The 14,354-nt window shown below is 36.6% G+C and overlaps 1 protein-coding gene across 5 annotated transcripts in view; it reads left to right on the top strand.

Moving 5' to 3' along the window:
• Positions 1 to 14,354, top strand: part of UBR2 (ubiquitin protein ligase E3 component n-recognin 2) — a 57,860-nt gene that overhangs the window by 3,278 nt on the left and 40,228 nt on the right. For 4 of the 5 annotated variants that reach the window (XR_005955960.1, XM_041477316.1, XM_041477319.1 and 1 more), the window contains exons 2-8: positions 2,157 to 2,416; positions 4,707 to 4,785; positions 6,126 to 6,239; positions 9,047 to 9,174; positions 9,424 to 9,562; positions 11,281 to 11,343; positions 12,573 to 12,693. Coding sequence is in view for 4 of the 5 variants with exons in the window: in XM_041477316.1 (XP_041333250.1) it covers positions 2,157 to 2,416; positions 4,707 to 4,785; positions 6,126 to 6,239; positions 9,047 to 9,174; positions 9,424 to 9,562; positions 11,281 to 11,343; positions 12,573 to 12,693 (904 nt within the window). In the remaining variant the exon portion in view is untranslated. Of the gene's footprint in view, positions 1 to 1,008; positions 1,288 to 2,156; positions 2,417 to 4,706; positions 4,786 to 6,125; positions 6,240 to 9,046; positions 9,175 to 9,423; positions 9,563 to 11,280; positions 11,344 to 12,572; positions 12,694 to 14,354 lie in introns of those variants that run through there. The other variant, XM_041477318.1, reaches the window with a different exon arrangement.

The following is a 14,354-nucleotide window of genomic DNA, read 5'->3' on the forward strand; positions in this document are numbered from 1 at the left end:
ACATAAGTTCTTTAGAGTAAGTTATAAATAATTCAGAGTAAATCAAGCTCTAACATTTAATCACCAAACCCATTTATTTTGGTATAATTAATTCTGCATTTTCATGTACAGTTTTAGGTTGGTTTTGAACTCTTTTTTTGGAAGCTGCCAGGGGGTATCTGGTTGTCACATTTACAATGAGAAATGGTATGCTGAGGCTGTTTATGTAACACAAGATTTAATCAGTGGACACTTGCAGTATCTGCTTGCTCCCACTTGTTCCTTATAAAAACCTTGCAGTCTTAACTTACAGTTTAAACCTTTCTAAATTTGTTATCCACAAGGCAGAAATAAAACAAATATTGTCTTCGAGTATTTTTTTTATTCTGTGTGTATATACTGGGGGGGGGAAAAAAACCCAAACTAGGAGAAGCGGTGAGTTTTTAAGTGGCTTAGGGCAGTTCAGTGGTTTGATGCCATTTAAAAACGGCCAACATTGTTTTTTACAATTGATTGACTAGGAGAATTGTAGTGAGTTGACCTTGGCTGGGTGCCAAATACCCACCAAAGCTGCTCTCTCACTCCCCTCCCCAGCTGGAGAGGGGAGAAAGTACAACAAAAGGCTTGTGGTGGAGCACGAAAGGTCACTCACCAATTACTGCCATTGGCAAAACAGACTTGACTAGGGGAAAAATTTATTTTGTTTATCACTAGTCAGATCAGAATAGGGTAATGAGAGACAAAACCAAATCTTAAAAACACCTTCCCCCATCCTTCTCTTCTTCCCTGGATCAAGTTCACTCATGTTTTCCCTACCTCCTCCCCTGAGCAGCACAGGTGGATGCAGAGTGGGGGATGTGGTCAGTTCCTCATGTTGTCCCTGCACTCCTTCCTTCTCTGGGGCAGGACTCCTCACATCCTTCCTTTGCTCCAGTGTGGGGTCCCTCCCATGAGGACAGTCCTCCATGGACTTTTCCAGTGTCAAGTCCTTCCCATGGGCTGCAGTTCCTCATGAACTCCTCCTGCCTGGATCTCTCACAGGGAGTGCAGTCCTTCAGGAACAGGCTGCCCAGTGTGGGCTCCTTGTGGTGTCACCAGTCCTGCCAGCAAACCTGTTCCAGCATGGGCTTCTCTCTCATGGATTCATAGGTCCTGCCAGGAGCCAGCTCCAGCCTTGGCTTCCTACTGTGGAGTCACAACCTCTTAGCAACATCCAGCTGCTTGATCTAGCATGGGATCCTCATGGGCTGCAGGTGGATCTCTGTTCCCTGCTGGACCTCCATGGGCTGCAAGGGAATCTCTGCTCAGGTGTCTGGAGCACTTCCTGCCCCTCCTTCTGCAATGATGTTTGAGTCTGCAGAGCTGTTATTCTCCCATATTCTTACTCACATCTCCCAGCTGCTCTTTTTGTCGCCTTAAATATGCTATTCCCTGTTAAATCTGTTATCCCAGAAATTCTGCTGCTGTCTGATGGGCTCAGCCTTGGCCAGCTGTGGAAGCCATCTGGTGTGGGTGCTCTCAGACATGGAGAAGCTTCTGGCAGCTTTAGTAGAAGCCAGCCTGTAGCCCCCTTGCTACCAAAACCTTGCCTCACAAACCCAGTGCAAGAATTCATGGATCTAACATGACACTTGAAATAGTAATTTAGATGAGTTATTTTGGTTGAAGGAGAAACCAAAACTCCTTCATTTTCACAGGTGATTTTCTGAAATTAAATGAGAAAGGGACTGTTACCTAATGCTGTGTTTGCTTTTCTCCATGTACTTTTTGTCTCTGGTCCTTGCCAACTCCAGGCTCCCGCTGATCCTCTGTGTCCCAAGCTGGCAGCATGTGTCTGCACTCCAGAGAAATGTGACCAACATAGTCTAGGCCATATCCTAAAAATCACTGCCAACATTTTACTGATCATTCATCCTGGAGGAAAATTTTAGTGAATTTTTCTCTTAAATCTTCTATACGTCAAAAGGATAAAATGTGTGAACAAGGAAACAAATTCTTCCTTTCCTAATGTCTGTCTTTTGTGATCATTTAGATTTAACACTTAAAAGGGAGCATGACTTTCTAGTTTTGCAATGACATTTTAGATATTTTGTGTAGAAATAACGTAAATTACTAGAACTGTATTTGGTGTGTTTATTAATGAAGCATTTGTGTTCTCATTTCTTCTTATATAAAAGAAATGGCTGCAAGCAAATGACCTTCAAAAAGAAGTATACCAGCATCTGGCCTATTATGTACCAAAAATTTACTGCAGGGGCCCCAACCCTGCCCCTCAGAGAGAAGACATGCTGGCACAACACGTTTTGTTGGGACCAATGGAATGGTATCTTTGTGGTGAAGATCCTGCATTTGGTTTTCCAAAGCTTGAGCAAGCAAACAAACCTTCCCATCTGTGTGGCCGTGTCTTTAAAGTGGGAGAACCTACGTATTCTTGCAGGTAGTTCAGCTTAACATTGTGAAGTATTTATGATTTTTGAAGTCATGGAAAATTTTGCAATAAGAATATACTGTCCTGATGAAAAGTTAATAACCGAAATACATTTTTAAAGTAATCTTGCAGTCTTTCATGGCAAGTGGGATCGGGGAGAATTAACACTACAGATATATAAATGGAAAAATATTAATTAGTATAATGTAGAGTGTTTTCTGTACAAAAGAAATGCAAGATTACGAAAGAATTTGGGGTGACCTTTTGGGGTGATTTAAGGGCATTAATCAGAAGTAAGTGGCCAAATGTATGTGTGTGTGTTTTGAGTGTTTAATATCAGCTGTTAGTGTTGATCTTGTCTTTTAGACCTGCTAAACCAATCTATCAGATGCTTAAAACAAATATATCTTGAAAGAGAACAGGAAGTTCCTAACCAATTACAAGAATTTAAAAGAATCTTCAGTTTTAAGCCATTTTATTACTAGCTGTAGGCTCATTTTCATCTTCTATTTTCTGAACTGTTTGTAGTTTAAGTTTTGTTTGCGTCACAAATTCCTGTAATTTTGTGTGGTTTCTGCCACTCACTGGGACACTTGAACACTTGGTGAGATGACATGGGGACAGAATGTCTCTCTAATTTCAAGGGTTTATTTGTCTGGGTTTCCATCCCCTTCATTTACAAGGAGAGAATGATAGTGGAAGAATTTTTCTTTATAGTGCTCTCCTCTTCTAGAAACATAATAGCTACTGGCCTTTGGGTTTGGAAATGCTTTGAGACCTCTTTATAATGAGAGAGATAAGATTGAACTGGTGGGTATTTCACATACATACTGAGTTGTTGGTCTCGAAAAAGCAAGTGTGTTTAGAAGAAAATTACAGAATTCCCAACATTTTAATTGTGCCATATGAACAGTATTTGATCATTAACATACTGAGGATAGAGTCCCTCTCTTTTTTTTTTTTTTTTTTTGTTGTTCAGGAAACATTTGATTCCTGCTGTGTGCTAATTTTCTTTAATTTATGGCTGATAATGAAGAACAATGAGAGTTTAAATTCAACTTTTGTGGAATACAGCAAAGAATTATTTTCTAAGTCCACATTAAAAAGCAGTGGATTTTCTGTGCAGTTGTACAGCTTTCAGGTCTGCTTCTGCTTTAGGTATAGGCGCAGTTACTTGTCTGAGAAATTACTTGACAAGTGATACTGAATTTGTAAGTATACTGCCACAAGTTTAGAGCTCTGAGGAATCAACATTGTAGAACTGATTTACCAAATCCTGCATGCATGTTGTTGCATTAAATGGTAGTTTGTTTGGGTTTTTTTAAATCTAAAAAAATAATGCCATAGACATAAACTATTCTAGAAAAGAGAAAGAGTATTGTGTGATTTTGCTTTGACATTTTCACCTTTAGTGGCTCCTGGAGAAAACACATGTGCATAGTAAGTCATGATTGCCATCATTTATTTTGCTTAAATGAAATTAAGAGAATTTTTGATAAAGAAATTTTTCTCTAGTGTTTTCTTTTAAATAAAATAAGTTGTTTCTATGAATTCTGGCTTTAATAACCATCATAAGACAGACATTCTCTTGCTATTTATTTTTACATTGCAAAACCCACCTGCCTTAATCTTGAGGTGCCTTGAAGTCGGTTGCATTACACGAGTTCGTGCATTTTCAGTGTTTTTCAGGGAGACAGTTAAATATAATGCTTTATTGTCTCATTTGGTTTAGCCCATTTTACCAGAAATATTCCTTCTGTCTAATACAGGAGTGTTTGTAGACAAGACCTTACTATGGTCTCTGATCTCCTGGTTGAGAAAATTGTGCAGCTCATCAGTGAGCTTGCAGGGCTGAACTTGCAAGCAGAGGTTTGATGTAGTCTGTTGTGTGCGATCTTTCTTCCCAGTGTTCAGTGAAAAATGTCTTCTCCGATTGCTGGAGATCATTAATCCTGGTACTCGACACTTGACAGAACTTACTTGGGTTTATTCTGGGTTATGTAATTAATCTGTTTACTTGCCTGTATACTTGTCTCACCTCTTGAAGGCAATGTCTGTATTACCCAAACCAGACATACTACCCACACAATATTTTAAAGTCTCTTCTGTTGTGAGGACAGATTTTTTTTCTATTTAATTTGTTTACCCTCTTTAAAGCCATCCCTTTCCTCTTTCAGAGTAATACATTAGTTAGAAGGTTGATATTGGTGATATTTGAAAATTATCTGTTGTAAAATGTGTTAAGGCAAAAGCAAGTATTTAATGCTTTTTTTTTCCTTTCTGTTGTTGCTGTTCTCAGAGACTGCGCAGTTGACCCAACTTGTGTGTTGTGCATGGAATGCTTTCTTGGAAGCATTCACAGAGAGCATCGATACAGGGTTAGTGATCCTGCAGGATAATGACATAGTTATTAGTGATTTGTGTGCCTGTGTGAAACAGTTTTAAGTTTGAGGATGTATACAGAATTTCCGAATGCTGAATGAACGCAAAGTTCTGAATGTCTGCAGTAATCCTATGTGGACTTGATTGTTTTGATTGGAGTGTAACTTCTGGAAGTTAACACTTTAAAATATCAAGCAATTAAATTTTATGTGCAACAGTTAAGTTTACAAATGTATGTTATTTTTAACACATGCCCTTTAGTGAAATTTACAGGTTTAGACTTAGATTTTGAATTGTTCTGACTTTAGTGTTGACTGTTTTTAAAAGCTATTGAAAAACCTTTGCTAAGAAGCCACTTCTATGTAAAGCTTAAACATGAAGTTAAAATAGAAAACGAAACTGTAAATGCTGTTTATTTTAGTAATCTACTGTTATTAGTAGTACAGATTAGTTTAAAAAGCCCTGCAAACAAAGGCAAGAAGATGTTGGTGTGTTTTTAAATAAGAAGTTAAGTGAAAACTATCCATGCAGCCTTTCTGCTAATGTAAATCTCTTCACTGTATGGCTACATTGAGCACTAGGATTCAGGAAAAAACTCCAAGCACAAGAACTTTCATCAAGAAACCCTGCCAAATTTGCTGATATCAGCTTACTTCTTGTACATAGGTTTTTGAGCCTATTGAATAACAAGTCTAAGTAACATCCAAAAGTGTAAGCAAATGTTTTTCAAATGTCCATCTAGTTTTGTTGGTGCTGTAAGATGTGCCTGCATGTATAGAGGGTATCAAGTATGCCAAAAATAGGTGAAAGAATTCTTCCATGCATCAGTTAATGGGTGTGATTCAAAAAAGAAGTATTATTACACTTATTAACTTGAGGTAGTCTTTAAAATAAATTTTATTAAAACAGTGTAAATATACCATTAAAATTTTCCAGTGCTTTTTTTCTGTGCTTACATATGTGAAAAGTTTAAGTCTCTCAGTTCCTTTTGTCATAAAGCACATCTTTTATTCACTGTATAATAGTGCTATGTGAAACGATTTAGCTTTGTAGATTAAAACTGTGAGAATTTGGCATAGTACAGATGCCATGGCAAGTAATAGATTCAAATAATCTGACAACTTCAGGGGGGACAGAATGGGGGTGTTTGAAGGTGTTTTGTTGTTCAGGATTTTTTCTTTTGACATAGGTACACACTGATGAGGTAGACAAGCTTTCAACTGTTGGGTGTTGTGATAATGCTTTTGTAGTACAGCTGTGACTACTAATTTCTTAATGTGCATATATGATATATATGCATATTCACATGAACTGCTTTGTTTTTAAATAATTTTAGATGACAACATCAGGTGGAGGAGGTTTCTGTGACTGTGGTGATACAGAAGCTTGGAAAGAAGGTCCTTACTGTCAAAAGCATGAACTTAACACTTCAGAAACTGCAGAAGAAGAGGTAATTACAATTGAGGCATCATGTTTCAAAACATTCTTAACTGTGTATATATAAATTGTTCACTTGAGGTTATTTTTGGTCTGCATGAGAGGCTGTAGGAACTTTAATTGTAATAACTGGCCCACAGTGTTAGACAAAAATTAGTATCTTAAGAAGCTCCTTAAAATGTTTTCTACTTAAAGGCTTCATTTTGTATGCTCTGGGTCACCTCTGCAGTTTTAGTTCTGTTTCTTTGTGTTTCTGTATATTCTGAGAAGTCAAGGGATTCTGCCACAGACAAAAAACCCCTAAAAATCTGTATGTAATCATGTGCACCAAGAAGCCAAATTCAGCTGTCTGTGCAACAAATATTCTGATTCTTACGAAAGGGAAGTGCACAGATTATTAAAGATCAAAATACCTTGCTGTCACAGGAAAGTCATAATGAGTGTAATGCAGAGGTCTCTAAAAGAGCTTGTTTGGTAGGGAGAAGGTAAATAGAGAACACATCTTCACCACAGAATCACAGCTTAACAACTTGGACATATTAAATGCAAAAAGATATGCCACATCTTACAGGAAGAACTCAAGCTGTTGGACTAACCACTGCAAAACACTATTGTTTAAAGTTTATACATGTTTGAAAGGAAATTTAACATGGTTGTGGAAGGAAAGATTTAGGAAAGATGGCCATTTAAAATTGTAGGTACCATCTTTGGTGTGGGAAGTGTTAGTGTCTTAAGTTACTGGAGACTAAAGAAGCATTCTGTCTTCTGCTTATAATCTTCTTATCTGTTATTACATCTCAGGAATGAGTGTGGCTAATTTGGCTTCTGACCTAGCCACTCACATCTGTTCTTACATAGTATAGCTTCTGTGAGATTTTTTTAAAAGGGAACATCTAAGGCAAGCATTGATAGTAATTTTGCTGATCTGATGATTTAAGTGAAGCAACTGTAATTGTATTTTCAGTGACAGTGGTCTTTGTAAAATCTGTTCTCACTCTTCTCAGCCCTAAGACTGTAGCACTGTTGCTGGGCTCACCACTTGGTCTGCATGCTTGTTTACATTAGTCAGCAGCCTTAGGAAACTCTTGTTATGAAATGTTGGGTGGATTGCTACTTCTGTGCCCAAAGATACTCACACACTGAGTGTGCCTGACAGAAAAATCAAGGTCCTGGACAGGCTTTGTGTTTCTTCCCCATAAATCAGGGAGATTGAGATCTCTTATGCAGTGTTGTGTTTGAGATAGATTAAGGATGGTTTTTTGAGCATTATTGGAGCCTGTTTTCTGCCTTGCCCAGATGTGTACCTTTGTTGAAAGTGCTGGGAATGGAGGGAGAGCTGCTGCTTATGGTTTGACTTTGCTTTTGGTGGCTGATAGGTCTTCATACCCTGGATAATTTTTTAATGAAGGGGAAAAAAAAAAAAAAAAGAAAGAGAAATGGCAGTTCTTACCACTCTTGTAAAGCTTGCAAATATTTCCAAAGAGTCTTGGGGTGGAGGGAATAAACTTTATTAGTATAGGTGAATTGCTGACTGTCAGTTGCTGACCTCCTTTAGATGATGCAGTCTTAAGTTGAGAAATTCTTATTGTGACCATTTTTATACACCCTAAGCTGTAGTGAAGCATAGAATTTCATATTAGGTAATCCTAAACCAGAAATTGGGCCACTGTTAAATATTTTAATTGTCAAGCAATAACACATATGTCAAAATATCAAATGGTTAATTGAGTCAGTAACCCAGTGTATAGTGTATATCCAGGTGACCTGCAGGCCATGCAGTGTTCCATTTCCAGGTTTGTAGAAGAGGAGCTAGTTGTTTCTCAAAATTTTGATACAGTAAAAGACAACGTCCTTAAGAGTAGAGGTTTACAATGTTTTCTATTTACCATCCTTGAAATGGACTGGAATGAAATGGCAGTGGTACTTACACTATCTTATTCAAAGTTGCCTGTGGTTCTCATTTGCTGTTCCAAAAAGCGGTCCATTTGACTTGGCAGACTGAGGCAGCTTTCCTCTTCCTCTCCCTCCACATTCCCATTCCCCCACCTGCAGCAGCCTCCATTCTGCTCTGGCACACAGAGCAGGACAAATTTGTAAGGGCTGCTGCAGTTGTCAAATGGAGAGCACAGAGTGGGAACAAATGGGTGCACGGTCCACAGACCAAAGGGGAGCAGCTCTCTGTGAGCAAGACTGAGGCATGGTCATTATGAAAGACCTATTTACATTTCAGCAGTTAATTATTTATATACCACAGCATATAAGAAACGTGCATCATAAATCATGATGCCAGTGTGCTGCATGTTCTATAAGCTTGGATAGATAAGACTTATGCCTTTTAATGCATGCTGCATATAAAACAGGACAAGAGATGCTTGGTCCTTTGTATTCTGCAGTTTACTAATATTGATAAGTGGAACAAAAGATGCAGGGATTTGGAATTATGGTTTTGAAGGTATAGCGGAAGAAGCAAATTTAAATACAGCTGCGGTTAAAGTCCTTCCAAAGAACTATCTTAAAAGGTGTGCAGGAGTGAGAACAAGGAGACTGAGAATGGAAGAATGTGTGAAAATGTAAATGGGTGATCGGAGGCAAGTTAACATTCAGGTGCTGAATGCTAGATTAGAGCTTTGGTGACTGTCAGCGTAGAACTGGAAGAAGAAAACAAGGTGATTATTGACTCTGTTCCTTTCAAATGAAAAGTCATTTAAAGAAAGACATCATTAAAGATGCTTACATCATCTTTGATAAAGAGAGGTGCAGGTTTGAGTTAGTTTTGAATGTCATTTAATTTCTCATTTGCTATTTATATTTACTTTCCAGGATCCTCTTGTGCACTTACCAGAAGATATGGTAGCAAGAGCTTATAATATTTTTGCCATTACATTTAAATATGCAGTAGATATATTAACGTGGGAAAAGGAAAATGAATTGCCTGGACTAGAAATGATGTAAGTATAATACTTGTCTCCTGCCTTTTAAAGGCTTACATATATTTAAAGTTGAAAATGCAGGTTCTGATTTTGAGAATCTTTTCTGCCTTTCCTAAAGTTGTCAGAAATATTTTGTATACAATAATTGTAGTAGATCTGTATTTCTCATATTTTTCCTTTGCTCTTGCTTTTACTTTTAACATTGCTTTAAATGACATAAATTCAATCCTTGCTTTGAGTGACATATATTCAATCGTTGCTTTGAAGTGAGAAGAGTGACACTTATTACTGCATGCTGTTTAATGATGAAGTCCATACCTATGAACAAGTCATTTATACTCTTCAGAAGGCTGTCAACTGCACACAGAAGGAAGCCATTGGTTTTGCAACAACAGTAGATAGAGATGTAAGTGAATTAATTGTTAGAACTTTTAATTACCTTGACCTAATGTTTGTTTTATGACTATACTTACTTTAGTCTGTTTTCCCAAAACATGTGGTTAATGTGAGTCTGTGTGTCCTGTGTGTCATACCACCCTAAAATGCCTTAATACTACTGAATGTCTCAGTGCCTAAATACTATTTGGCTAGTCCAAACCAGACCTGATACTGAATATGTTTCAATGTAAATGTATTCTAGTAGGTCTTATAAGTGTAAATACCAAGGTGTCTCTCACTCCTCTGTCAGGGACAGGCAGCAGCTTTGGCACTTCCCTTACTGAACCCTGACATTGAAAGAGCCCCTAAATATGTTCCAAACATAGGAAATGCTTCTCAGAATAACAGCATTTAAGTGTGAGGGATAAAATCCATAACTGACTGATTTTTTTCTGGTGGTTGTGGAACTGTTCATGATTTGTGGTTTCTTTTTTTAATTTAATTTAATTTTCTTTTTCATAATTGTCAGATTACAGTGGCAGGAAGAGGTAAAAGCATTTAACACAGTTTTTAGGAGGAACAGTGAGTTCAGAGTCACTATATGCTGAATATAATTGTAACTAGTATTTCAGTTTCAGAAGCACTCTGTCAGCTGTGTTTGTAGTGTGACTGACGTTCATTTTTTTAAGGAAAGTGATAGTTCATTGGGTAACTGCACCTTGTTATTTTTGCAAGGAACCTGTAAGCAGTTGACATGAAAGAAGTGTCTTTTTTACCTGGCTTATTGGCTTGTGCCTGTTTTTGGGGTTTTGGTGTGAGGAGGAAATCTTTTCCCAAATGGCAATGGGAATGTCATTTTGGATGGTTAAAGTACCTCAGGGAGGTCAGTGGAGCAAGAAATATAACCACTTCATATTACTTAACACTGCACTAGATTTTGGTTTTTTGTTACCCTTCTCTATCTTTTGTGATACCAGTAACCAAAGGATTCACACCTGATCCCTGAATATGAACTGACCTGAGCATGTGCTGTGTATTGTGGGATACACTCAGATTTTCCCTACTGTTGATGCCTTCTACTTCTAAATGCATACGTGAATGCATATATACATGAGCATGTATGTGAAAGAAGTGAGAACGTTATGCCTGAAGCAGTGATTTGGCATCAGATCTGAAATGCCAGTGAATTTTTCTGTCTGCAATACACTATAAATTCAATCAACTGTCTATTTTGATGTGTGGATTGACAGTAGAGAAAGACCACAAACTTTCTTTTGGAATAAAGCAAGTGTTTCAATTGTATGTTTAAAAGACCAGTTAAATTTAATATCTGCTGAAGGCACTGAAATATCTGAAATATCTTCAAGTTATATCTCTTCCCAACAAATACTAATAAATGATGCCTTTGTACTAATGTTTTCAATATTTTAATAAAAGAAGTGTAGTTATTTTCATTGTTCATCTTAAGAACAGTGTTATATACAGAAAACCTAATGTAATAGGTAAATGAATATATGATACAATTTTATCTTCTTTTTAAAAGTACATTTACATGTACAGGGTACATTTGGGAAATCCAAGTATCTAACTATATACAGTACTTAAAAAAGTGAAAATAGCATGAAAGCCAGAGTAGTTAGCATGTGCCTGAATCTTTTACTCTGTTTTTTATGCTAATGTAAAACACAGAATTGGAACTCCTCGTTTAGGAGCTGGTGGTAATGTTACATCTTTCTGAACTTGCAGGGCCGTAGGTCTGTTCGATATGGAGACTTCCAATACTGTGATCAGGCAAAATCAGTAATAGTGGTAAGTAATAGGGGTAAGGGGTGTTACCTCCTTACTTGCCTCTTCTTAAGCAAAAGGAGGCTTTGCTACTCAGTTTGTGATACTGTTATAATGATTCATTATATTTTAATGATACAAAGTGTTGGAGATTCTGTTTACAATGCAGTAGAGGTATCAAAATACTGGTTTATGGGGTTTTTGTTGTTGTTGTTGATCTTTTGTTGGGTTTTTTTTTCCTACTATGGCCTACCTGACACCCAAAATAATTTTCTAAAAAGAAGTTTGTAGACAGTTTTTTTCCTTCATAAAACAAATGTGGCCAGGAACTTTGAATGTATCTTTTAGAATTACATGCTAGTTCAGATCAGTGAAGTTAAAGTATTACAGTTTTTATGTCTTTCACAGCAACAGTTATGGAAATTATTTCTGATTGAATCCAAGTGTGAAACTGCAAATACTTTCATTTTGCATCTATGCGTTTATATATGTATATCTGTTAATATCTATATATTGCAAGATTCTTCCATGTAAAAATGTGAGAATGTTTTCTTTTAATTTTTTGTTAACTGGTGCAGTGCAGTACTTAATTACATGAAATAAATAGTTTATGTATGATATTGCAACCTTTGAAAAGCAAATGCTGCAAATAGAGTTACTGTTCGTTAACTATTAAAGATATTTTGAAAGCATTAGCATATTTTTTAAGATAATGTTGTGCAATATTTTTAACTTGCTGCCATGCAGGCAAAGAACAAATGGCTTTTATGTGTAACATCTAACTATTATGCTTTCTAACACAGAGATGAGGGTAAATTCTTTTTTGTTTTAACTTTGTGTATTTAATTTGTATGTTTGAAAATAGACTGTGCTCAGTCAGTTTCCATGATGGACTGCAGTGTGACTTGCCTGTCATGTTGAGAGGGACAAACACGCATGGCTGTCTTGGGTTGAACGTGGGATTGCTTATCAGTAAAATGCAGCAGATCAGTGTGAGCACTGATAACAGGCCAAGAGTGGAAAATGGTTTGACCTAAATATGCTGGTATTGCATAATAAGGTCCTTCAAATATTAATAGGATAAACAAAATTCAGACTTTTTTTGAGTTTGCTATGTCTGTGTTAGTAATTAGAATATGTATTAATATTACAAATTATCAAAATTAGTCATAGGAATGCTGCATTTCTGTATAGAAGTATATGCCAGTCCTCACTTAAATATGCATTGCCTCCTTTTTCCTTTTCTTTTTAAGAGAAATACCAGTCGTCAGACAAAGCCATTGAAAGTGCAAGTTATGCATTCATCTATTGTTGCCCATCAGAGCTTTGGTCTGAAGCTCCTAACTTGGCTTGGCAGTGTTATTGGATATTCAGGTGGGCAAAATTGATCTTTTTGAGATAAGTTAGAGAATATTTGTGAGAGGAGCTGATTTTCTGAAGCAATTTTGTCTACTTATTTGAGCTATGTAATGTATAAGGCAAAGCTATTAATAACTTGTCAGACTTCATTCTATTTTCTCTTACTGGAGTGCTGTTCTGAATTCTAACTTCCATGTGAAAGTGCTACCAGTCTTACATAGTCTTTTCTGTTTAGTTGCTGCTGAACAGAAGCTGAGACTCGCTGTCAAATGCAGTGTGCCAAAAAGCTATTTTTTCAGTCCCTACTTCTTTTTAAATGAACACAGTAAGCTGAAAATAACCTGTCTGATTAGATAAAACAAAATTATTCAGAAGTAATTTGATGAATGTAGATGAAAGCGATTGCTTCAGATTTTTTGCTAAGTAGAACAGAGAAAATGCAAGGAATTGTGGAGGGTTTTGGTAATTATAAAAGCTCACAAAGTCTTAATCAGATTTTTTAAAAGAGGTTTCTTCAAAGGAATCAAGATGCACAGTATTAGATTTTATGGGAATGCTCAGTTTTTGTTTTGACTTTGTTCCCCCTTTGTCCCGGTAAATCGTAAGATTGTAAAGATGTAGGGTATGAGAGGAAATAAAAGGAAAAGTGACAAACTGCTGATATGGAGAAATGTAGATACAGACCCCCTTGAAATCTGTATTTTTTTCATCTGGAAATGTTAGCAAGAAGTATTAGCAAAGCACGCTCTGCTTTCATATTGCACGTGTGTTCTGCATGAGTGCATCATTTCTTTAGAGACTGTATGTTTTATTAGATTGATAGTTGAAAAACCAAGATTTCATGCACAGGGTCTTTATAACGTGTTCTCATGTTTGAAACATAAGTAGTTCATGTTTAAATATTAAAGATAAGTAAATCAAACTTTTGAACAGTAGGTACTAGTAGATAGGAGTTATGAAGAAAGTTTCCTTCTGTGGGAAATTTTTCTTTCAGTGAAACATTTAGGCAGTCACTGTCTTTCTCATTTTAAGCCCAGTGTTGTGCCACATCATTTGTGCCAGGTGCCACAGTCATTAATTTTCAGCACTAAATGACAGTTGCAAAAAAGTAACTTGAATATGTAATTTATGTAATTTATTTATATTGCAGAAAAAAGTACTGAATTTTGAGTTGTGTATGTAGCGTTTCTGAAGTTCTGAAGAGTTCAGCTCATTAAATGCTGAGTTCTTTATGATTCAGAAGGGCAAAAGGCATGTTTGTTTGGAAACAGCACATATATTTTGTCTGTGACCAGTGTGCTCATTTACTTGAACTGCCTTCCATGTCTTGGGATGCAATTTTGTACTCTTGAGCCTGGTTTTGTGTAGTGCACTTCTGAAAGAATTGGTTTCCCTTAGCTTTTTAACAAACACACCCAAACAAATTCTGCTCAATCTTTTAAACAGTCTGTTATCCTTCATCTGTGACATGGGGTGATAGAGTTGCTGCTTGGGTGGTTACACTGAAATGTCCCTGAACAATGGCTGAGTGACAGCTAGAGGGATCTTCTGCTGTGCCAGAGTTAGGTTGGATGATTGCTGTCAAAGGAATGACAAATTCTTGTCAATAAAAAAAAAAAAAAAAAAAAAAAAAAAAAAAAAAAAAAAACAAAAAAAAAACCTTTGTTGGGAAACTT

This window comes from Pyrgilauda ruficollis, unplaced genomic scaffold (genome assembly GCF_017590135.1).
Source record: "Pyrgilauda ruficollis isolate IOZ18807 unplaced genomic scaffold, ASM1759013v1 scaffold4, whole genome shotgun sequence".
Classification (NCBI taxonomy): Eukaryota; Metazoa; Chordata; class Aves; order Passeriformes; family Passeridae; genus Pyrgilauda; species Pyrgilauda ruficollis.